Source organism: Mauremys reevesii, linkage group 1, assembly GCF_016161935.1.
Source record: "Mauremys reevesii isolate NIE-2019 linkage group 1, ASM1616193v1, whole genome shotgun sequence".
Taxonomy (NCBI): Eukaryota; Metazoa; Chordata; order Testudines; family Geoemydidae; genus Mauremys; species Mauremys reevesii.
Window position 1 is genome coordinate 242,074,855 of NC_052623.1, and position 25,221 is coordinate 242,100,075.

Sequence of the window (25,221 nt, forward strand, 5' to 3'; positions counted from 1 at the left end):
GAGTATCAGCAAAGCTTATGTTCCTAAAGAAGCTTGCGTATTTGCAAATCCAGTTCATCTCACAAAAACATGTAAGCATTTCCATAAAGCAAGATTTTCACTCAGACCCAGATATTTCAAAGATCACCTAGTCATAATACATACTGACAGCCTTAGTGGTCTCCAAAGTTTTCATAAGGACTTTAACTATGTTTTAGGCTCTACTGTCTCCATGTCTGTGTGGGGCTGTTTTTGTTTGTTTTTTGACAGAAGGAAGGAGGGAGACAGAGCAGGGAAGTAAGGAAGAGAAAGGAGAGGGAGAAGGAGATTGTGTGTGTGTGTGTGTCTGTAATGCCTGAATACAAGGAGAATATGATCACCCAAGTGACTATCAGAAAAGGGAGTCTCAGGAACTGACCTTTTCTGTCCTGCAGTTATTGAGACCCAGACTATTCACAACAGCCACCTTCCCATCAAGCACCTGTTGTTCCCTCCGAAGTTGCTCCTTCATCTGTCGGGCCTCCTGGATTGCCTTGGTAACAGCATCATGGTCATTTAAATAACCTGACGACGTGATAGAAGAAAGAATATCTTAAAAAGAAAGGAAGAAAGAAAGGAAAGTTACAAGAAAACATTTTTGCTTTTGTCAGTGAAACTCATCAGTGCTTTCCTTGGGCACTTAATTAAATGAGAAAGAGACAGAGACAATGAACAGACCCATAAACCTGTCTGTGCTTGGAAAATATGCTGCTCTTATGATAGAGCCACCTGGGTATAAACCATGAGAAACATTAGTACCGATAGCATCACTCTGATACTTGATTCCATTAGTTTCAATGTTTACCCAACATTATAGAGATTGGCCTTGTGGTTTGTATACAGCAGGATGTAACTTGATAGGGGACGTGGGAGGCCTTGATCATGCAAGCAATCCAAAACTATTAAAAATAGACCATTTTTTCCTTCCCTTTCTTAAAACTTGTGAATACATTAAAATAAACCACAGGTGGCGGTGGTTTGCTATAGACACAAGGAGCATAATGGCTGGGAAAAGAAACTTCCGCCGTCGAATGCTCCCCACCACCACCTGTCATTCAGAAATGTATAAGAAACCGCAGCTCCATGGACCTATGTTCCCGCTCTATTCATGTTGCTGATAGCAGGTCGGATGTCTACACTATTTGGCTGTGAATTCACTGCCTAGGGTTCAGCACTAGTAGTGGCTGAATTATTTCATTTTAAAATGTTACAATCATCACCAGCACAGCTAATGCTATTTAATTTTAAACATGATACTCTGTCATTTTTTTTTCCTTTAGCGTACTGTAGATTATACTTATTATGATCTGCATGTGATTTGTAGGATGGAATACTGATGGAAGACTCCAAGCCCCGGTCTATTTTTCAAACATTATAGGAGAAGCTAGTATCTATCATTCCTCCCCACCCCCACCCCCCCTCCACACACACACTTCTTTCTGTCTTTTAACTAGGGCATAAAAATGGCATACAATGAATCTGTAATATGAAATTGCCCAGAAAAGGGACTTCTGTTTGTGACATGAGGCTAAATCTAACCAGATCCATTGGTGAATTGTGACAGATGGAGGGACTGTGAGACAGAAGGCAAGCACTAATCACACACAAAATGACCGGCTTGCCTCAACATGTTCCATGGATTCCAGCAAACTTTACACCCTAATCCATTTTTAGAACAAAAAACATCTGGGCCATAAATCCTCTAATCTGCCAAAACACGCTATTAAATCCCATGATTTGTTGAAAAACACTAAGATTAAAGAAAGGAAATATAAAATGGCTAACTGCCGTGTTAGGAAAGTGTTATTAATACTCTTTCTTTGTCTCAATTATGAATGTTCTGTTCCTAAAGAGCCTTGTCTAATCATGTCAGATTACACATCCTTGTTGTATTGCTAGAGTCTTCTATCTGATCCACTGATTGCCAAAAAACATAGAACATTGTCTTGCTGCTTAAAACATTTCAGTGGAAGAAGCTGATGTCAGATTAGTTCAGTGCTGCACTGCTGTGCCCTCATTCCACACACCCCCTCCCCAAATGAACCTGGCATTCTGGTCTCCTTTGGAGAATTGAAAGCAAAAGTTTCTGTACAGTCTGGGTGTAGGGGGAGCAGATCAGCAAATACCTTTCAGTTAGGTATCTGAAAACACTGGCAGTTTTACATAAAATTAATTTGATCCACATAACTTATTTTTACCAAATGACCTGGGCTCAGTGATTTCGGGGCAATGCTAGGAAGGATGTAATCCACACCTCCTAAATGGTATCATAGGGTGGCTTTTTTGGGGGCGGGGCGGAGGGGGGGTTGGTCCCCATCTTAGCAAGTCACTTGGTTCATTCCTCACCTTGCATCTGTTATTGATCAAGTTTGCATTTGGTCAAAATATATTAAAAAGCAAACAAAAAACCAGTGACATTTAAAAACAGCAGTGCTCTTGATTAGGGTGGGTATAATAGTTATAATCTGTATTATAGCTGAATTTGCCTAAGAAATGGAATTCATGCCCTTCTCCAGACCATTTGTTTTTTTCCTGACTACCACTCTCTTTGAGAAGATTTGGCACATGTCAGTGAATAAAAGCAAGCACTCCTTATGTTTTTCAATAGCTGCCAATATGCTGGTATGCAGAGAAAAGATTAATATAGATGCAAGTCGAAAGTAAATTATTTCTGTTTAGGGTACATGGTGAATTACTGACAGAGAGATACTAAATGCACTTAGTTACAGGGATTGCCAAACCAGTATCTAGATGTTGGAGACAACAGGGAGGGAGGAAGGGGGGACTTGTTTTTGTTTTTAATAGGTAGGCATATGCCTGCTTCTGAAAAGAAATGCCTGGATTTAAAGTTGTATGTGAAATCATGACACGTGTGACTCCTCAAATTATAGATTGATTTACAGGCAGTGTGGATGTATCTAACCAAAGAACCACATACCATATGTCAGGCCAATTCAACCCAACCCCCCCCCCCCCCCCCCCGTCCCCCCAATTCCCCCGGCCCACCGCCTGCCGGGTGTGGGCAGCCCAGGGGGTGGGCCTCCCAGGGGGGGGTAAGCCAGGCTGGGGCCCCCAGGCCACAGGCCCTGCCACCAGGCCCTGGCCCCCAGCCCTGAGCCTGGGGGCTCTGGGGCTCCCTTGCTTTAACTGCCCTGGCCTTGCCCTTAGCCCCCTGGCCCCCCCCTTCCCCCCGCCCCCCGGGCCCCCCAGGCTGGATAAAGCAGGCCCAGGGGCAGGGGGGCCCCCCCCCAGCCCTCTTGGGCCAGAGTCAGAGTCCTGGGGTAGGGGGGGGCCAGTGCTCCCTGCTAAATAGCCCCCCCCAGCCCCCCCTGCCCCTGCCACTCCCATGGGGCATTGCTGGCTGGGGCAGGGGGGAGGGGGAGCCCAGAGGGGGGCCCCAGGCCCCGAGCCCCGGCTGCTGGCTGCTGCTGCTGGGGGAGAGGGAGGGAGGAGAGAGGAGGGACAGGTGGGGAGTACCCTGAGCACTACACCCACCCCACACACCACCCCCCCTGCCCCCCCACCCCCTGCCCCCCCCCCCCCCTGCCTGCCCCCCCCCCCCCCTGTCTCCAGACCCCCCCTGCCCCACCGCACCACGCCTGCCGCAGCCCTCCTCCTCTCCCCTGTCTCCCCCGCACAACCTTGCACCCAGCCCCACTGCAGCCCACCCCAGCCAGCCCCAGCCCCCCCAGCCCCCCCCCCTCCCCCCAGCCCCCCAGCCCCCCTTGCACTGCTTGCAGCCAGACCCCACCACCCAGCCCCTGCCCCCACCCCCCCTGCCCCCCCCCAGCCCCACCCCCACTGGTGTTCCCAGGGTAGTAAACCCTGCACACACCTGCAGGGGAGGGAGGGGAGGGGAGGGGCTGGGCACACCACACATGCACACTAGGGTGACCAGACAGCAAAATTGGAAAAGAAAAGGGGGGGGGGGGGTAGGATATATATAAAAAAAAAGAACCCCCAATCGGACTTTCCTATAAAAAATCTGGACATCACCCCACCACACCCCCAGGGAGTGGTAGGGGGACCCACACACATGTGAAACAGAGCTTCTTTCTTCAGGCCATCTTTTTAAAAAAAACTTAGGTAGTAGGGTTTTAAACATCCGTATTTTTTTCCAGACATGTCTTTTTTTTGGTTTAAATCATCCAGGAGGAATTTTTAAAAATATGGACATATGGTAACCCTATTGGTACAAAAATACATACTGTAGCTACAAACTGGTGGAACTGAAATGAAAGAATTTTTTTTTTTTTTTTTTTTTTTTTTGTGGCCCCCCCGGGGAAAAAAAATGAAATTGGGCCCCGCACTTCCTAAAGCCGGCCCTGCCATATGTGCCCCTAGCTACATGCTCTACATTATTTCTGATATGTAGGTGCATGCTCCCCTTGACCAGATACAACTGAATGATATTGTGAGCACAGTGAAAACAAACAGTCTGAAGGATGGATTTTAAAAGGTGGTTTTAAAGTGAATTTAGTGGTGGGGAAAGATGCCAGCCTATCTGAATTCCAGGACAGTGGGCCTAAGCCCACCTAGGTCAGAAGGCCCACTGTCTCATGGACAGCCCTAGAGACCAAAGTCCTCTTTTTATCCAGAGATCAGAGACAGCATGGCTAATGGCCTTGCAAGGTTCCCACCAGTGTGCTTCAGCTCTGTGCTGGAGCGACCTACCTCTTAAAGTAAGAAGATAGTTCAGTCTACCTAGTCCATTCAGTACTTGGGTCTTTTTGCTTAAAGTGACAACAAGGTTGTCAACTGTGGTGGTTTTAAGTCATGTGCAAACTTCTGCTGCGGGCTTGACTGAGCTCAACAACTCATTTTGTTAAGGTCAACAAAGAGTTTATACATGGTAACGGCTTTTGCTTACTACAACCGTGGCTGGCTGTGAACTAGTTACTTAGCAGTAAAAGGCTCCACATACCATTACCAAGCCTCTGAATCATCCAGTCCTCCATAAAGGACAGATTTTTGATAGGAGCAGCCTGTGTCTGTCCAGTTCTTGTGCCGCATTTAAAGACAGCTTATCTTGTACAGTACACAAAATGATACCGTTCAGCTAGCAACCTCAAAAAGTCACTTTCTGTATTTGTAGCTAGGAGATATAAAGCAGTGAACTCTATGTCATTAACAATAACTTAAGTATGTTATCTTTTGCTCCACAGTTTTCCATGGTTTATTAATGGTATAACACATTAATTCTTCTTACAAGAGTGACCTTTAAAGCTCCATTCATCCTCACAGCTTTTATCCAATTACATTATCACTCATTACAGGTACAGTGTTTCAAAATCTGCATTTTGTTAAAAGGAGAAAAGTAAATTGTAGGGATCTCAAATCTATGGAAAATACCAGGGGTGGAGGAAGAGGAGAACAAGAGACGGTCTGCCACTGGGAGGCAGGTCAGATTCTTAACTCTATGCTTAGAGCTGCTGTTCACTCTCCTCAGGACAAAGGTTTTAAAGTGAAAAAAAAAAAAAGAAAACTCAGCCCACTGTACACAGAGAGCAGCAGGGCCAAACAGATTAAAGATGCAAATACATTACTAACCTAGAAAGTTAAATAGTGTAGTTCTAATAAGAATAATACATAATAAGTCATGAATTAACAATAGGATATTTATGAAACATTTATCGCGTTTTATAGAATGTCATGCTGGATAAAGTAATTTCCCTTTTCACCCTGGCCATAGAAGTATGTTCTCTATTTGGTGCATGTAATCATAACTCCCATCTGTCTGCACACTGGGACCCACCTATAGGGATTTTAAACTTGGGGCATAAGTGTGGGTCTGACTGGTGTATGTACAGCTGGACTATGCTGCACAGTGCCTCAAATAGTTTCAATGTGTTGCAATGGAAAAATCATAGGAACAGCCAAACTGGATCAGACCTGTGGTCTATTCAGTCCAGTATCCTGTCTCCAAAAGTGGCCAGTACTAGCTGCTTCAGAGGAAGGTGCAAGAAACCCCACAATAAGCAACTGTAGTATACTCCCCCTCTCCCCCGCCCACCCAGGAAGGTCTCAACCTAATCCCAAATAGTTAGTGATTAATTTACACCCTGAAATCACAATTCAAGTTACAGTAGAACCTCAAAGTTACGAACACCTCGGGAATAGAGGTTGTTTGTAACTCTGACATGTTCGTAGCTCTGCACAGAACGTTATGGTTGTTCTTTCAAAAGCTTACAACTGAACACTGATTTAATATTCTAGTCGACACTGGTGAAGCCTCATGTGGAGTACTGTGTCCAGTTTTGGGCCCCACACTACAGGAAGGATGTGGAGAGGTAGGAGAGAGTCCAGCAGGGGGCAGTGAAAGTGATTGGGGGGCTGGAGTCCATGACATATGAGGAGAGGCTGAGGGAACTGGGATAGTTTAGTCTGCAGAAAAGAGGAATGAGGGGAGATTTAATAGCTGCTTTCAACTACCTGAAAGGGGGTTCCAAAGAGGATGGCTCTAGACTATTCTCAGTAGTAGCAAATGACAGAACAAGGAGTAATGGTCTCAAGTTGCAGTGGGAGAGATTTAGGTTGGATATTAGGAAAAACTTTTTCATTAGGAGGGTGGTGAAGCACTGGAATGGGTTACCTAGGGAGGCGGTGGAATCTCCTTCCTTACAGGTTTTTAAGGTCAGGCTTGACAAAGCTCTGGCTGGGATGATTTAGTTGGGAATTGGTCCTGCTTTGAGCAGGGGGTTGGACTAGATGACCTCCTGAGGTCCCTTCCAACCCTGATATTCTATGATTCTATCATTCTAAGAATACAGCTTTGAAATGTTACTATGCAGAAGAAAAATGCTGCTTTCCCTTTATTTTTTAGTAGTTTACATTTAACACAGTACTGTACTGTATTTGCTTTTTTCGGGGGAGTGTCTCTGCTGCTGCTTGATTGTGTACTTCTGGTTCCAAATGAGGCGTGTAGTTGACTAGTCGGTTTGTAACTCTGGTTCATAACTCTGAGGTTCTACTGTATATTCAGTCACTTTGTACAGTAGATTGGAAAAGATTATCATTACAATGGGGTGTGTCTGCATGTTATTTATACATATACATTACACATAAGGACCTGGCATGCACGTGGGGGCACACATCCCACCCCGCCTTTTAATATAAAGCACTTGTGAAATACAAAGTGTCAATAACACCAGAACCATTTATTGTTTAAATGGTCGCAAGGGAGGTAGTTTTGGAGGGAGGGAGGAATAATAATATATTACAGAACAATACTAAAAGCAGCTAGCCTGACTGTTTTCAAGATACAATGTAAAGTATGTTTTGAAATGTACCTGGTGACTTTTTAGTTAGCCATTAATATTACTCCTGGTAGATTAAGCTAAAATAATGCCCCACAAAGCTTTTCAGTGGACTATGCATCAAACCTGTAATTTTCTAAGGAACTTTATGCACATGTAGACATGCAACTCCTAGGGATTTTTTAAAAGCTTATTCATCAGTTGTTTATACTTTTAAATGGTGAATGTCTGAATCACTGTAACACAGTGGTAGCCACAGAACAATCATTTATTAATTGTTATCATACAGAATTATCTGAAATAAAACAAGTTTTTCCCATGCTGAATGTGAAGAGTTAAGATCCCAATCATGCACTACTGAGATCACTGAGCGCTTTGCCACTGACTTCAATGAATGCAATATTAGGCCCCACCTTCGATTTATCATATGCCATTGTGTGGCATTGGTTGGCAAATGCTGATTTTTTTTAATGCTGACCTCTGTGCTACATCAACAAAACCAAAAGAAAACAAACATACCTATTGTGTTAACTCTGGCCGAGGGACTGGCTAATGTTGCTGGCACTGAGGATTTGAGTGAACTGGCCCCACTGTTTATTCTCAGAGCTGGCATATGAGGAGAAGTGGGCGATGTCGGAGACTTTCCCTCAGACGTCTTGGGTTTAGCTGAGAGGTTCAGCGGCTGAGCCACTTCATCCTACAACGAGCACAAGATAAAGCATGTCATAAATATGCTGCTGCCGCTGCCATAGTTATACCCAAACACAGATAGTCATGTTCCATTCATGTGAAGTTGCAAACGAGTGATCCTAAAAATGCATCATGCAACATTTCCATCATGATGCCATCATGTTATGTCAGCTGAGAATCAAAATGTCCCATGAACTGGAGAATTAGAGAACATTCTTTATTTGCACAATGTACGTAAGAATTTCCCCCAAATTTGCACCTACATGATACATAGTTATACAATCCAAACAGGAGTACATTGACAATAATATTTTGTGTAATTTTTTAAAACTTGAGATGGGTGGAAAAAATAAAAATTAATCACAAGTGTCATCTAAAATTCAATCCAAACCCAAACTTATTTGTAGTTCTAAAACTTGGTTAAACTTGTGAGTAAATGTGTTAATTTTGTATTTCTATTTTTATTTTCCTCTGAACTCCCTGGTTTTCACAAGTACCGAAGTTCCACAAGCAATCTCTTTCATGGGTATTTTTATCCAGTCAGGACCAGAAAGTCTGTTTTTGTGCTAGTTCCAGCTTCCAAATCTCCATCAGAGATTTGCATAATTTAGAATAAGCATCTAAACTTTTGGATGTTTATAGGAAAGTTTAGAGGTTCACTAATAATTACCATGGTTGTGTACATTGAAAACATGGGCCAAGTTCATAAAGAGAGTTCAACAAACAGTGAAATCAACAGGAGTTATATTGGCTTTGTTCAGGACTGAATCTGGCATACACAGAGAGTGAGAGAGAGAGAGAGAGAGCGCGCAAGCGCGAGCAATAAACAATGCTGAACGATACATTAAAAATCAAAAGTCACATGTTTCGGTTTGCCTCTAACGAAAAGCAAAAGAAGGATCAGAGAAGCCCCTTTCTGTCCCTGTAGAGGAGATACAATAGCAAACCCTTTTTAAAAATTACTTTTTAATATCCAGAAATGGTATCTGTGTTTTCGGACCATTCTGCCACATACTTATTTGCAACTTGTGTGTCTGCTACTATCATATCATGCCAAAGCAGGATGTGTTAAAGATGTCCTTGCAGAGCTAAACTTTCCTCTGCAACTTGTGAATTAAGAAGCCCATCCTTTAACTGATGGAAGTAATATTTTTGCATGGGCTCTATTACAGATATAGTAGAGTTGATTCTGGTCTCCCTTCGTAAGTTTTACATTCAAGAAAGTCCATTTGCTCCTATGAAATTACTCCCGACTGACAGCAGTGTGAGATCAGAATCAGGCCCATAATGTAGGATTGGTAAAGGTAGAGCGAACTCCACTGGAATTTTTCCCTGTTACTGTTGGAGTATCTGAAGCTACTGTAATACTAATTCTGGTCCAAAGAATGCAGTATTCTGCAGAAAGCAAGGAATTTTCCAGTGGTCTATACTGCATATGGAAACGTTATATAAATATGAATGTCTTCATCATCAAACAACCTACTTGTAATTCTGCAAAGCACTGTTATGCCACCTTTCAATTATCTCAAACAGGCAAGCTTCTGAGTTAAGTGTCTTTATTACATTTGAATGTATTTGATTACTTTTATACTTTTGTAATCATCATAGTTAAAAATTAATTAAAGCAGAATAAACAAAATGATCAGGGAAATAAAGGACAAAAATGTCATTTTTAAAGTGATAGTTAAGTTCTCCTAGATACTTCCTGTGAAGACTTATAAAACATAATAAAGAATAAAAATTAGTGGGCAAAATTTTCAAAAGTGATTTAAGAGCCTAAATCCCATTTTCAACAGTGACTTGGCTCACTCATTGTCTTTCCATGACACTTAGCTCCTTAGAGGCTTCTGGAAATTTTACCCAGTTTAACTGAAATTTTTGGACATGTAAATTTACAGTGTTTAGAACTCATTCCACTTAAGACTAAGAAATACAAATCCAGTCCTGGTGCTTGCTTGACTCTTAATGGACATTCAGATCTGAATAAAACACAGCCACTGTGTTGCTAACAGGGATGGGGTTTTTCCTGTTGTTCCACTACTTTCAATAGAAAACAACAGTACAACCGTGGTAGATCAGCAGTGAAACAGTTAAAAAAGTGCAACTTAAGAAAACAAACAAATAAACAAACGGAAAAAAAACCCAACAAACCCAACCACCCGTGTTGATGAAATGTGCCAGACTAATAGCCCTGGAGACCAAAGTCCTCTATTTAGCACAGATCACCAGAAGCAATGCAAACTTCCCCACCAACTTTTATCAGCTCCCTTCCAGAGACGTCAGTTTCCATGTATATTCAATTCTTGACCTCTATTATAAGTGCCAAAAAAAGGGGTTGATTAGTTCCAGATATGGTGATGAGCTCTGTGAAGAAATGTCTGTCCACTGGAAACCTGACTGAGACCACCACCTCATTTCATATAGGCCACCAAACAGTCATCAGATGGGAATGGCTTTCACTGACCATAAAGACATAGGCTAGATTCAAACCTACGTTTTAGAGGTGAGGGCTCCATACCCTCTCCCTTTATAATAAATCTTTGGGCTATCTAGTCCCACTGAGCTTCAACTTCCTTTCCTTCTTTTCTTCTCTCTTTTCCCTGCCTCCCTCATTCCCATCCTCCCCCTTCCCCCTTTTTTTTCTGGTGTGAAGTGCAAGGCTTTCAGTTAGCTCACTAAGCAAATTTTTTTTAAATGTCTCATTTAATGCAAGTTGGAAATGGAGGTGGCGGTCTTTCTGTCTGAGTTACCCCACCATGGAGATGTCTGTGCTGTAACTATTCGTGGTGCTAAGAATGCTCTTCTTCATTCAAATCAGCACTGCTTTCTCTGGAGCCAAGAAGTGTAAGGCCTTGTGGAAATAATAGAAGTCGACAGTTCCAGAGCTGATAAATGTCATTCCAAATTGCCCCTTCATTCACTTTCATTGTGTGTTCAGGCTAATGGTAAAGTAATTGGAGGTCACACAAGCTTGCTTCTTATACAGGAAAATGAGTGGACTATTTTGAGCTATTACATGTATTTACAATATGATGTTACTTTACCATTCAGAGTTTATAATATTTTACCTCTCTCATTTCAAAAGGCCCTATCAAACCCACATTTGGACTGAAATGCCATTTAAAATCTGGTCTGAGAGTTTAAAAGTTCTGAGTCAGATCCTTAGGATCTGGTATAAAAATGTTTTGGGATTTGGTTATAATGTACAATTGTTTTGAACATGAAGATCAACAATAGAACCTTCGCTCAATATGTGATGGAACACTTTATCCTTTCCTTACTTGCAGATACACGTTTAAATTCTCTGGACCAGAGATTCTACTCTCAACTTTCCCAGTTTAAATGACTTCATTATTGATTTACACCTGTGTAACTGAGAGGAGAATTTGGCATTTTGCCTTCTTACCATTATTTATAACCAATACAGTTGCAGCTAGTGTGTTGCCATCTTAAAGACTAGCAGACCTGATTTTCATTTATACCAAGGGCCCTTTACACCACTCTAGCAGTGTAAAAGGCCCTAGTGTAAATAAAAATCAGATCCAACATGATCAGTCCAGGTAGACAGTGCCTTTAAGGGAGGACAGAGATTTTGTTAGGTGGATCACAGAATCTAACATTACTTTCCACACTTTTATTAGAGGAAATCCAACATTCATTGGTCCCTGCCTCCTCCCCAACACACACATATGCGGAGTTATTCTAAGATACCAATGATAAGAACAGGCCAATTTTTTTTTCCTGAAGAGTTAACAAAGTCAAACATTTATTTATATAATCAGCCCAAACGATTAATGCTTAAAACAGAAGACATTAAGACCTAAAAGTCTTGTAATAATATAAACACAGATGTGATGAAAGTGAAATATGATCTCGATTAAAGGTTAGGAAATGTTTCCTTTAAAAAGTGGCATATTTGGCTAACAAAACAAAACAAAAAATTAAGAAATAAATGTGGAGAGCAAAGCAGAAGCAAAAACATACCCCTAAGGCTGCTAAAAAGAAATATATGCAGCAGAACCAATGCATTGTAATGGAGATTTCAGTCCCTTATGCCATGATAATATCAGCACAGCATTCTTTCAAACAGCTTTAGTGGTTTGCTTTCCTTTGTTGAAAGATCATCATAAACTATACCAGAGATGGACCCAAAACCTCATTAACTTTGGGACTATGGGGAGGTCAGATCCTAGATCTGATCTAAGTTTTTACAGCTGGTTCCTAGTCCTATAATGGACTAAAACAAAATTCCAGATCTGAATCCCCCTGAACTCTTTTTTTTTGGGGAGTTGGGAAGGGTATGGGATTGGGGGGTAGGGAGAAGGAGGAGAAGAGGGTAGAGGAGATGTGGGGAGATCAGAGAATTCAAGATCCAAGATCTGAATTTTATATCTTGGAATCACCTGGATTTGTAGAGCTTTAAGCTTTCTCACTGAAGTATCATGTAAAACAAAGCCTTCTATCAGAGGATTTCTAAGTGTCTTATAAACATAAATATAAACAAGCCAAAACACTCCTGATGGGTTAGGTATGTACTGCACTCATTTTATAGATGTTTGTATTGTTCTTTGTAAATGTAAAGTGCTAAATAAATTCTAAGTGTTATTAATACAGATAGGGAAAATGAGGCAGACAGAGGCTACGTGATTTTCCCAAGGTCATGCTCTTAATCAGTGGCAGAGCCTGGAGTAAACCCTAGAACCCTGACTCCCAAGTCACTAATATTGTCCCACCAAATAACTGATTGAAATTATGTTTTCTTTAATGTCTCTATGGGCCAGATCCTGAGGTCTCTATTCAGTCCTTATTCAGGCAAAAACCCCATGAAGCCAATGGGATTTTTGCTTGAGTAGGAATTTTAGCGGGGACTGCAATACCCTACCCAGAGTTCCTCTGTCTCAGTTAATAAAAAAAATCAATGAAAGATGAGTGGACCAATCTCAGAGAGGGAAAAAAAAAAAAGATCAGGTACATCCATTTGGATTTTAATAATCTAGCTTCTTTTCACATATTGTATATATTAGTTTACTATTAAAATACAGTTATTGAAACACTGTGTTGTAGTATAAGCCCAAGCACTTCATCCCTCAACAGTACAAACTGAAGGTCCAGGTTGCACAGTTTATTACAAAATCATGAACTACACTGTGCATCATCTGACGGGCAATACAAATGTGCTCAAATGACCTGGCATAAGCACAGCCTACTGTGTTCTACTAAAGAGGCTTTTCATGACCTCTGGGAACACATTCACCACATATTGCTGCTTATCTAAATGACCTTGATGGTACAAATTACAGCCAAACGAGTTAGAAACACAGAGCCAGAAAAGGGGTTTCTCAAAGAATGCATCCCCCATCTCTCCAGAAACAAAGCCATGGCCCCACTTCCCCCACCCTCTTTCTCTTTCATGGAGATCTTCATTTCAACAAAAATGCAAAATATGGAGCATTTACTGTGCGTCTGGGCAGAAGACAATGTTGCTATTGTTGCACATTGAACAATACACCCAGTCACTGGCCTAGTCATCCAGTCATGAGCTTATCCAGAAATGTTTAACCGTAAATATATATCAGTAACAGGGGTGCAATTGCACACACACAAATAAAATCCTCCAATATCATTGTCCCCCGAAGAGTACAGCTGTCCCCACACAGAACGATACCGGCAGTTCTTTTTCTTTTTCCATAGTCACTCATGAAATTATCGGTGGTGATAATAAGACGACGAGAGGTAAAGGCAGTTGTGAAACATGTTGTATAAATGAATCATACTGCTGATATTATCCTCACTGATTAAATAATTGTATTAAATTAAGTAAGGATGTTCAAACGACAGGATGGCTAAATTAGATAACGTTCATCTGCAGCTGCACCTCCTCCTGCCACATTTCCAAGTTTTGATTAAGAATAATGCATCCCTTCCTCTAGAAGTGGAAATTTATGTATCTACACAGAGACGCAACAAGATAGAGAGGAAGACAGAGACCAACCTCTGGGTCATAATATGATGATAAAAACAGAGCAAATTTTTTAAAATCTTAGATGTGGAGAATTATTCTTTGGATGCACTGAAATTACTAAATCTTATTGTACATCTGAGTTAACATTTGCAGTACAGAAATTCTGAAGACTGGGCATTGACCAGAGTTGATCAGGAAGCAGAGGGAAAGGCCCTGAGAAGCAGATCCAAGGGAAATATTGGAATAAGGCTGTCCTCTACCTCTCTGGTGTGGCACAGCGCAGACTTTTGCTAATTAACGTATGGCAGCTACAGGCAAATCTCAGCCTAGATTCTCATTTTCACCTCAAACAGTTTCTGGTTGTGGCTTTAGCTGACCCTTAAATCTAGTGTAAAAACCTGTTTTATTTATTGTATTGCATTCTCAACTGCCTAGTGCATAGCTCCTAGGGCTAGACACTGGTGGTTTCAGTCACTGCTGGTATTCCCCAAATGCTCTTCTTACTTTTGGGATTACAGAACACACTACGTTGTTATTCCCATGACTATTGCTTTTAGGACAGCAGTTCCATGATTAGCAGTCATCCAAGATGGTGATGTACACACAGGAGAGTATGTTCTCTTCCGGACATGCTCATGCACAGTTTCCATTTCTGTTGATGGGGGAGCTTCAGTAAGGAGGGCACAAGCTTAAGCAAGATTTTGTCCTAGCATCAGGAGTAGCATTGATGGGAGCTCAGTCACAAAGCCTGTGGAGGTTCTATGTATAGAACTACCTGAAATCACGTAACTAATCCCGAGTGAACAGGACACTGGAATTACACATTCTACTAAATTCTATGTTAACTGGTAAATTGTGGCTCCTCTCTTCCAAGACTAGCTTTAGGATTTTGGGGGCCCCCAGGGAGGTCTATTCTTTGGGCACTCATCCCCTCACACAATGTTTTCCCTTTCAGCGCTAATCCTCTTTCTGGGGCACAACAGACTTTCACTTTGGCCCATGCGGTGTCTGGGAGAAAGGACTATTGGCTGCCCCTTTCCCAGGCCAGGCCAGAACACACCAATCTCTGCTCCCTGCCTAAGATAAGGCAGAACAAGCACAGTGCGGATCAGTGCACTCAGACACCCCCCGAAGAATGCACTGTCTTGCATTAAGTGACAAATTGTGCTCTGTAGCTGTGTAGGGAGGAGGTGAAGGCACAAGAAGACTCACCCATCTTCCTGCATCGCCCAGGGAGCAGGACACTGCAAAGAGTGCAGGGAGGAGAGGGAGCCAAGACCATCTCCATGCATTGGGGAAAGCACTGGCTGCATGGCAGGGTTAGCATGGGGCGCCCTTTGATGGGTGGAGCAATGAGCGTGACTCCCCTGTATGCCAGGGAGGCTCAGGTTGAATTCTACCAAATCAAGTCATACTCCTGGAGCTTCCCTGGGGCAATGCTCCTCTCCACCGCCCTCAACGTATGACTGTCTAAATGGCATAACCGAGGCCTAACTTTATGACTGTTCCTACAGATGGGGTTTGGCGGGCTGCAGGTTTATTGGGTGTCCAAAAGCCAGTCCTGCTCTTTATATGCAAACTTGTCCCTTCTTCGAGCCAGATCTTGGTCCTTTTGAAGTCCGTGAGCGTTTGGTCAGGGATTTCATTGGGAGCTAAATCAGGCCCTTTGTCCTCTCTTCCGCTTTGCAATGGGATGATGATTTTAAGCCTGCAGATTCCTGGCGAACTTGTTAAGCAGCTCTAGGAATTCTTTGTTTGACTACCTGGAAACCCTCAGCTTTTCTCTTGTCTATTCCATATGCTATTTTGCTGTGATAAAGAGCAGCTTTGTTGTTTTCCCTTTGTATTTGATATACTGATTTCCACATGTTTTATATATAATTCCTAAACAGATGGGGAGAATGAGTGGGGCTTGTCTAGTGGCTTGCAGGCCAACCCTGCTCTCTACCATCCACAAACATGGAGGGAACAGACTATAGTATCATCAGTGTGCTTGGGTGTCAAGGGGAGTGTAGGATGCCTCAAAACTCTGCTCCATGGAGGCCCTCTGAACCACAGCACACAGGTATGGGGAAGGGCAGGGTGGGGGAAAAGTGAGGGTGAGTCCACAACTACTCAGGTCCACCAATCAGCCCCCTCAAGGAATGGGGGATGGACCCATGAGCATGAGGGTTATTCCAGGCCCAACACAGCCTGAAGGTAGTGGCGGTGGAGGAAGTTAGATGAATTCTTCTCCAGTTCATGCCCAAGAAGATCCCCAGAGCACAATCTGGTTTTGACCCCATTAATTGCATTGCACATTTCCCACACCAACATTGCTCCAACTTTGTGTAATGCTATTAATGAAGTTCCTCTCTAAACAGGCTCAGGTTAGCTGCTAAACAAGAAAAGAGTGTCTTAGGCACAGATCAGGATCAACGGGAATCAACGCAGATACTACAAATATTCAGGAGAAGCCAAGAACCAATTTTTCAGGCTTTTAACAATACAAAATATTTCATACAAGGTAAAAACCATGAGAGAGGATCACAAAATTAGAGGGGGGATTTCCCCTAAAAGGAATATTTCTTCCAAACAGCCCTGTTGAAATATGTGGCAGAGAGAACAAGAAAAATATTTTTCAACAAATCTCTTCACAAGTATTTGTGAATTTAAAGTTCACAACACCTCAACATCATTATCCTCATTTTATAACGGGAGTGGCCGAGGCACAGCATGGTTAAGTGATTGCCTAATCTCATATAGCAAGTAAGTAGCAGAGTCAGGAATGAGAATAGAGGGACTGCCAGACTGGATTGGACCAGTGCAGAGATCGGCAACCTTTGGCACGAGGCTCGCCAGGGTAAGCATCCTGGCGGGCCGGGCCAGTTTGTTTACCTGCCACGTCCTCAGGTTCAGCTGATCACGGCTCCCATTGGCTGCGGTTCGCCGCTCCAGGCTAATGGGAGCTGAGGGAAGCGGCGTGGGCCGAGGGATGTGCTGACCACCGCTTCTCGCCACCCCCATTGGCCTGGAGCGGTGAACCATGGCCAGTGGGAGCCACAATCGGCCGAACCTGTGGACGCGGCAGGTAAACAAACTGGCCCGGCCCGCCAGGGTCCTTACCCTGGCGAGCCGCGTGACAAAGGTTGCCGATCGTTGGACCAGTGGTTCATTTAGTTCAGTATCCTTTCACCAAAAGTGGCCAGTACCAGCTTCTTCAGAGGAAGGTGCAAAACCCAGTAGGTAGTTATGGGAAAACTTGTCTCTAGGGAATATACCTCCCAACTCCCATTAATTAGAGATTGGTTTATGCCCTGAAACATGAGTGTTTATATCTCTTCCCAAACACTTAGGTTATTTTTTTTAATCCTTACTATAACAATTACAGATACAGAACCTGAGAGTCCTGACTTTCAGTGTCCTATTCTTACTAACATATATTGTCTATCTGTATAAAGCATGTTTATAAAAAGGAGAACGACTTAATACTGGATTTGGTTTCCTGCCTAAATTGAACTCAGTGGCTACTACCTCCCTCTGGTTAATAATGTTCAGGAACTGCTAGGCAAAATCAATAGCGATGAACTAGAAAAGAAGAAACCTCAAAAGGAAGGGAAGGACCTGCGAAGAAATAAAACAAGAACCCACAAAGCCAAACTGAATTACAAACTGGTACATTTTAAATGAACAACAAGAAAACAGAAGCCACACTGATCAAAGTCTACCACCTCCTCTCCTTGCTGTAGATGACACGTATGCAGGGAGCATACCACCACCTCAACTCCACACCTACAAAAGGAATTAATTTAAAAAAGACGACAGACCAAAGCACACCATATCAAAACAAATTAGCAACAAACCCTTCATCCTGCTGTGGCCATACAAGAGAGGCAAAAGTGCTGCATGGAACCCAGAATTCAGAAAAACAGCTGTTGAAAACTTTAGAAGAAACAAGTCAAAAAGAGCTTTAAAGAAAAAAAATTCAAACAGCCTGTACAACCCACAGTGAACTAAAAAATTCCTTTAAAAAAACCATTTGTGTTCCCTCTGTCTTTGTATCTCTCTATATAGACTAGATAGATTTTACATCAACATACTGGCAGCTATGTATACAGTACACCGAGTGTGCTATACATAGATACAGATTGGGTGTTTTTATTTATAAATATGTACAACTGTATGAAAAGACTGTCTAAATACGTTTTCCTACTGTAGGAATGAACTCATTGACCATTTAATTGTCAAACTCTTAATTGTTTTTAAAATATAAACTGTGAACACAAAACACAGATATTAAAAATAAAATATGCTCACCTGTTTTACTATCACCCTCTACGATCACTAAAACAAGTGATTTTATTTCTCACCATTTATACTGCTTATTTAGTTTTTGCATTTCACTCCATTTGGATACTGAATCTAATCAGTTTCACGTCACTTTCTGTATCACATGCATTTCCACAATTTTTTGAGACATGGAGGAGATCTGCAATACTTCAGGGGAATGTTTCAAACCAACTCAAATTCTATTTTCAATTACATTTAACAAAATTAAATCACACTGATTTCTGTTTTAATGCCCTCACCCCTTTTCCTACGTTTTGGGCATAACAAATTTGCAATATCCCTATAACAGGGAGCAGGATTTCCCTATCTTCCTACCTGTTATCAGGTGTTGGAACCACACAGGAGACATTGCTTAACTTCTGGTGACTCACTGGGGCATAGGGTGCTTCTTAGGCCTGGTCTACTCTGGGTGGGGGGGTGTCGATGTAAGATACACAACTTCAGCTATGAAGTTGATGTATCTTATTCCGACTTACCTCCCATCCTCACGGCACGGGATCGATGGCCGCAGCTCCCCCATTGACTCCGCTACCGCCACTTGCTCTGGTGGAGTTCCAGAGTCGACGGGAAGCGCGTTCGGGGATCAATATATCGCATCTAGATGAGACGCGATATATCGATCCCCGATAAATTGATCGCTACCCGCCGATACGGCGGGTAGTCTGGACGTACCAGAACCTACTCTATGAAAGGAAACAGCCCTCTGGCAGAGGGACCTAGGGCTTCAGAAAGACAAATTTGAGGGAAAAGAAAGAATGGTCTTGTGGTAAAGGCACTGGATGGGGACTCAGAAGATCTGGCTTCATTTCCAGATTTATCCACAGACTTCTTGTGTGAGCCTGGATCAGGCCTGATTCTTCATTATCTTGCATATTGTAAAGTTATTTACATCAGTGCAAGGTGAGTATTAAATGTTACCAAATCCAAAAGGTAGGACTTTCTATTTCTGTAAACGACTACACAAAGTGTAGAGCAATGGAAAAATCAGGTCTTTAATCTCTCTGTGCCTTAGTTCTCAAGTTGTAAAATGGGGATACTACTACTTTCTTGCTTTTAACCTAAGGATCTTATTCTCACTTACACTAAGGTGACTTTACAACGCTCTGCAAGTGTAAAGAGGTCTAAAGTGGTATAAATCACATATACACCTATTTAGTTATGTTGGGATTCCACTAGTTTACAGAGTTTTAAGTTTAAGGTATATGCCAATTAATAAACAAACACATTAATATCAAAAGATCCTAACAATACAAACCTTTTAAAAAACTGAAATAAATTGTAGTTCCATTTTTATTCAGAACTGCTAGTGACAGGATAGAAATAGAAATAGAACAGACAATAGCGAAGAAGTGCCAAATTCATCCCTCACTCAGTGAGATACAACAGAATACACTCACATCTCACTCTTGATTTTCCACCAGTGAAAATGAAATCACCAACTGCTGGATTCTTTAACAAGACTTATGGTCTGACCCTTGAGATGCTAAGCACTTGCAGTTCCCATTGATGCTGATGCTCTCAGGATCAGGCCCTTTGAAACTAAAATGAGCAACTATGTATCAGCATATGTGTTACATTGTAGGAACGCGCTATAATTCACTCCAGGAGTTGAGCGAATTATAGAGATGAATTTGAAATCAAATCATGAGAACTACAAGATCTTCCTAGGTCAAATTATGGAGATTTTTGTATTCCATCTCTCTATTAATTATATCAAATATGGGCACATCCATACACAAATAATTCCATACTATTCCTTGAGCTGAAATCATCAGTTAAAAATAGGTTTTTGAAAGGCTGAAAGAAGGCAACTGCTTTAAAAAAATATACTTCAAATAGTCCCAACATCACACTGTTAAGCTGGCCTATTCTTTTCAGACATACAACAAATGTCTATTTAAGAACACATCCAAACACATTCCCATCACTCATCCAGAACACATTCACCTCCCAGAAGCTAATAACGTAAGATATGGAAAGAAGGATAAGAGAGACCTTTAGTCCACCTACTGGCTTGACCAAAGGCAATGAATCCAGCCCTAGCTCATTTCAAGTAAGTTCAATTGTGTCAAAGGTTACCCACAAGCTATTTCTTGATGTTTTATAGCTGATGTCTACAGATGTCTAATGATTCTTTGTCTTCACAGTAGTATCCAGGAGGGAAAGTTGATGCCTTTAAAAAAATTCCAGGGGGTTGACTTACTATTTATGTACAGGGCCTTCTATGGGCAACTTTTATATAACACCCTGAAGAAAAAACATATTTTTCCCCACTCAATATATTTAAGATGCTATGCTTTGTGACTTACTCTGGGCACAAATCCTTGAGTGTTGACTCAAAAGATGTATGCCGCCAATTAATTATGATCAAAATAAGATACTTAGCTATATTGTAAGCATCAGGTGATTTAATCATTTCTATTATAATGACTTATGTTTACACAGCAGCTTTGCTCCTGTATAAGCCCACAACAGTTTACAAACGGATTTCACAAACTACGTACTGTGACTACAGTAGGAATCATTTGATCCAACACTGACATGCAGTCATCTGAGGATGAATCACAACATTGTTTAACAAGAGCACAGGATGAGGAAGTGATACATACTGCAGTCAATTGAAAGTAAAGGGCTAATTTTAATAAAACACCTGCTCTTCTAAGCACAATTTTGAAATTATCCATGTGTTTGAGATCCATTTATATTTTTTAAATTAACCCAAAAGTCTAGGCATCTATTTGGCATTTTGCCTCTATTGTCCCCTATATGTTTGAGCTTATTTCTCACACAGGATTCATCTTGTATAGAACATTTCATCCTCATGGCCTAGCTGGGGTCCCTGCCTCCTTCCCCCCAAATATCCCCTCAGATAAAGAACCATGGAGAGGAGACGTCACACACTCTATGGGCACTAGGATCCAGATGGTGTCTCCCATTCCTCTCCCCATGTGGACTTGGGAGAAAGCTGCAACGAGGGAGCCTGCCAGAGACTCAAGTCAGCAGGGGCAGAAGCCAACGCAGAGACCTTCGGTCCTTCGGAAAGCTTGCTACAGTTTTGACCGGACTTTCTCTGCCCTGTGCTGAATTGGCTGTTTGCTCCAAGCATCCCCCTTCCCTGACAGTCTCTTCACCTCAGCATCACTCTTCTCACTCTCTTCTCCATATCTCTGTCCCCCTCAATCCCTTCCTTTCAGTGTCCCCTCTCTCTTCCCTTTAGCTTATCCCCTCCTAACTAAACTCATCATAAATACATAGATACATACAATATTCTGGAATGAACATGTTGTTTACTATCATCACATCATTCACTCTGCTTGTGTTTTCCCACTCTTCCCTCCACCCTGTCAGTCTTGTCTGTTTAGACCGCAAGCTCTTCAGGTAAGGGACTGTCTTTTTGTTCTGTGTTTGTACAGCATCTAGCACAAATGGGGTCCCGGTCTGTAACTGGGGCTCCTAGAGGCTATGGTACAGGGCCGTCCAGAGGGGGGGACAAGTGGGCCAATTTGCCCCAGGCCTCGCAGGGGCCCCCACGAGAGTTTTTTGGGGCCCCTAGCGCGGGGTCCTTCACTGGCTCCAGGGGCCCCGGAAAACTCTCGCGGGGTCCGGGGCCCCCAGAGCTTCTTCCGCTCCGGGTCTTTGGTGGCAATTCGGCGGCAGGGGCGTCCTTCCGCTCCGGGACCTGCCGCCGAAGTGCCCCGAAGACCCGCGGCAGGGGTGTCCTTCCGCCCCGGGACCCGCCGCCGAAGTGCTGGGTCGTTGGCGGCAATTCGTCAGCGGGTTCCGGAGCGGAAGGACCTCTCTGCCGCTGAATTACTGCCGAAGCGGAGGCCCCCCACCGCCAAGGACCCCAGGCCCCCTGAATCCTCTGGGCGGATCTGCTGTGGTAATACAAATAAATAACACCACCACCACCACAATAATCTTGTATGCAGAGCTGTTGAGTTTAAAAGTGTAAATCCAGGCTTTAGCACCGTAGTAAGACTGGCAAAATGTCATGTGACAACATTTTGACCTTGGGTATCACAAACGTAACGGCACCTGACAAGATGAGGCAGAACCATCGTCCAGCCAAATGTGAATGTATGTCAAATTTCCTTGGCACAAATTAGATTTGTGCCTTTTACAAGTAGTACATTGCAAGCACCGTCCAACTGCACCTTGATGTTAAATAAGAAAATGAAGATCAGTTAAATCACCACTGAGTTTAAGTTGCTGGCTTTTTATTTTAAACAGCCATCAATAGCCAAATCATGTAACCCTTATTCATGTGACTAATCCCATGAAATAAGACTACCCACATGAGGAAGAGTTTGCAAGACCAGATCACTCAGGTAACAATGGCAGCTGGTCCTAATATAATATCATAAAACATAACTTCATGGGCAGGATGATATAGCCAACATTAGATTCTTGGGAGAGATCTCGCCACATTTGGCCCTCCATTTTCCTGTGGGCAGGTGGATGGGTGTGCGTGTCACCAGTGGGTACGAGGACACAGAACCTTGGAGGAGTTGTGTTGGGGCAGGAGGGTGAGGAGCGGACCAGAGGCAGGGCCAAAGGGATTATTTCCCACTCCCAGACTTGGCGAGTTAATGCAGCCTGTATTGAACCAGAAAGTTTTATGTTTTCACTAAGCCCATGTCAAAGTTCAAAATGTGTTAACATGCAGCCATAAACTACTGTTTATATAGCTCTTAACCTGACTAAAGATGAGGTAAACACTAACTTGGGATGACTAGAGCTCTGAGAACATTACTTGTAGAAGGGGAGATATTTATTAGAACCTGAAATAACTAAAATACTCAGCAGTCTCATGATAGAAACACATTTTCTCCCGCTTGTACACAATTAAAATTGCTCTAGCAGTAGTATCACCACACTATTTCCTTTTCTTTTACATTACTTCATATTTTTCTATGAAGCATTCAGGGGAGGGGGGGAAGTACTCTTTAAACACAACTTTAAGAAGCGTTTTGTGCCAGTTTTCCTATGGATATGTCATGTTGGGTCTGTTTGTCACTATGTAATTCCTATTCTGTCATGTTAGCTTGAAATCATGTAACACGATGTGATTGATTCATGACGTGGCATGTCACTCTCTGGCATGTCAGGTGAAAGGCTATGCAAATCCACGACTTACGTATCTATACACACACAGATCTTTAAAGGGTTTTGGGTTTTTTAGCTCTGTTTGGTTAGCAGGTGCTGACACATCCATTCAAAAAGTTGAAAAATTCTAAAAATTTACAAACCACTTAAGGTTTGTTCTTCAAAGAGCTTTTCTGGATGATCCCAGTAAACTGAATATCCCAATCCCCAGCATTCCTAAACATAGACAAGGTTTTCTCTCCACACACTCCCAGTGTTGTGAGATACCTGCCCATCTTTAATGGATGTGTTTTCTAAGATCATCAGTAACGATGCTAATCTATTTTGTACTTAAAATGCAGTAGGAAATGAAAAGCCTAGAAACTAAAGCAGCCCATGTGAACCAAATGTATTAAACACTTGTGTATCACACAACTAGCACATAAATACACGACTGTGAACAAAAATCTATAGCTGTTTTTATATGTAGAGGAGGAGGATCCTCAGAGCCTCTTGTTAAAATCTCACTACAAAACTGAATGGCAGGTTGTATCGATCTCTCGGCCTCTGATTGGAGTTACCCCTAGTCTGGATGCTGCTAAAACCTTGCCACGGGGTACCGAGGGTCAGAAATATACTTCTGGAGAGCAAAGTTTATGTATCCGAAGAAGTGGGTATTCACCCACGAAAGCTCATGCTGCAAAACGTCTGTTAGTCTATAAGGTGCCACAGGATTCTTTGTTGCTTTTACAGATCCAGACTAACACGGCTACCCCTCTGAAGTTTATGTATGTGCAGTATTGCCAGTACCAAATGTTCAAAAATCATGAGTCAGGCCCCCCACCCAAAATCATGAGATTTTATTAAAATAATACATTTTGTGGGGTTTTATTTGTTTTCTGGTTTTTGAGCTTTTGGTATACACTTGGGTCCGCTTTACAAGCTTTTCTCTGAAACCATGAGTGCTTGAAACTAACTTAAAAAAAAAGCTGAGATTCTCACATATTCACATGACTCTAGGAGTTGGGGCTTTACATAAACTAAGAAGTTTCATGAGACTGATAAAATTGCAAGTAAAAATCTTAAGCGAATCCACATGTTCCATAGAATCTCTATGGACAGAAATTTCATGCTCTAATAAAAATATAACATTAGGGATCTATTATCGACCACCTGACCAGGACAGTAATAGTGATGATGAAATGCTAAGGGAAATTAGAGAGGCTATCAAAATTAAGAACCCAATAATAGTGGGGGATTTCAATTATCCCCATATTGACTGGGAACATTTCACTTCAGGACGAAATGCAGAGATAAAATTTCTCGATACTTTAAATGACTGCTTCATGGAGCAGCTGGTACGGGAACCCACAAGGGGAGAGGCAACTCTAGATTTAATCCTGAGTGAAGTGCTGGAGCTGGTCCAAGAGGTAACCGCTTGGAAATAGTGACCATAATACAATAGCATTCAACATCCCTGTGGTGGGAAGAACACCTCAACAGCCCAACACTGCGGCATTTAATTTCAAAAGGGGAGCTATACAAAAATGAGGGGGTTAGTTAAACAAAAGTTAAAAGGTACAGTGACTAAAGTGAAATCACGGCAAGTTGCATGGGCCCTTTTTAAAGGCACCATAATAGAGGCCCAACTTCAATGTATACCGCAAATTAAGAAACACAGTAAAAGAATTAAAAAAGAGCCACTGTGGCTTAACAACCATGTAAAAGAAGCAGTGAGAGATAAAAAGACTTCCTTTAAAAAGTGGAAGTCAAATCCTAGTGAGCATGGGTGGCGAGTTATATGGGCCCGTGGTGCCCATGCTCCACCAATATTTGGGCTTATATTTTCAGAGCCATCCCATCCATAGGATGGACCAG

The 25,221-nt window shown here is 42.3% G+C and overlaps 1 protein-coding gene across 49 annotated transcripts in view; it reads right to left on the reverse strand.

Annotated features, from left to right (window-relative positions):
• SOX5 (SRY-box transcription factor 5) overlaps nucleotides 1–25,221 on the reverse strand; it is an 862,257-nt gene that overhangs the window by 38,786 nt on the left and 798,250 nt on the right. For 45 of the 49 annotated variants that reach the window (XM_039544018.1, XM_039543816.1, XM_039543795.1 and 42 more), the window contains 2 exons: nucleotides 7,794–7,971; nucleotides 398–570 (listed from right to left, as the gene is read on the reverse strand). In XM_039544018.1, the coding sequence (XP_039399952.1) occupies nucleotides 398–570; nucleotides 7,794–7,971 (351 nt within the window). The remainder of the gene's footprint in view (nucleotides 1–397; nucleotides 571–7,793; nucleotides 7,972–25,221) is intronic. The other 4 variants (XM_039543928.1, XM_039543871.1, XM_039543861.1 and 1 more) reach the window with 2 other exon arrangements.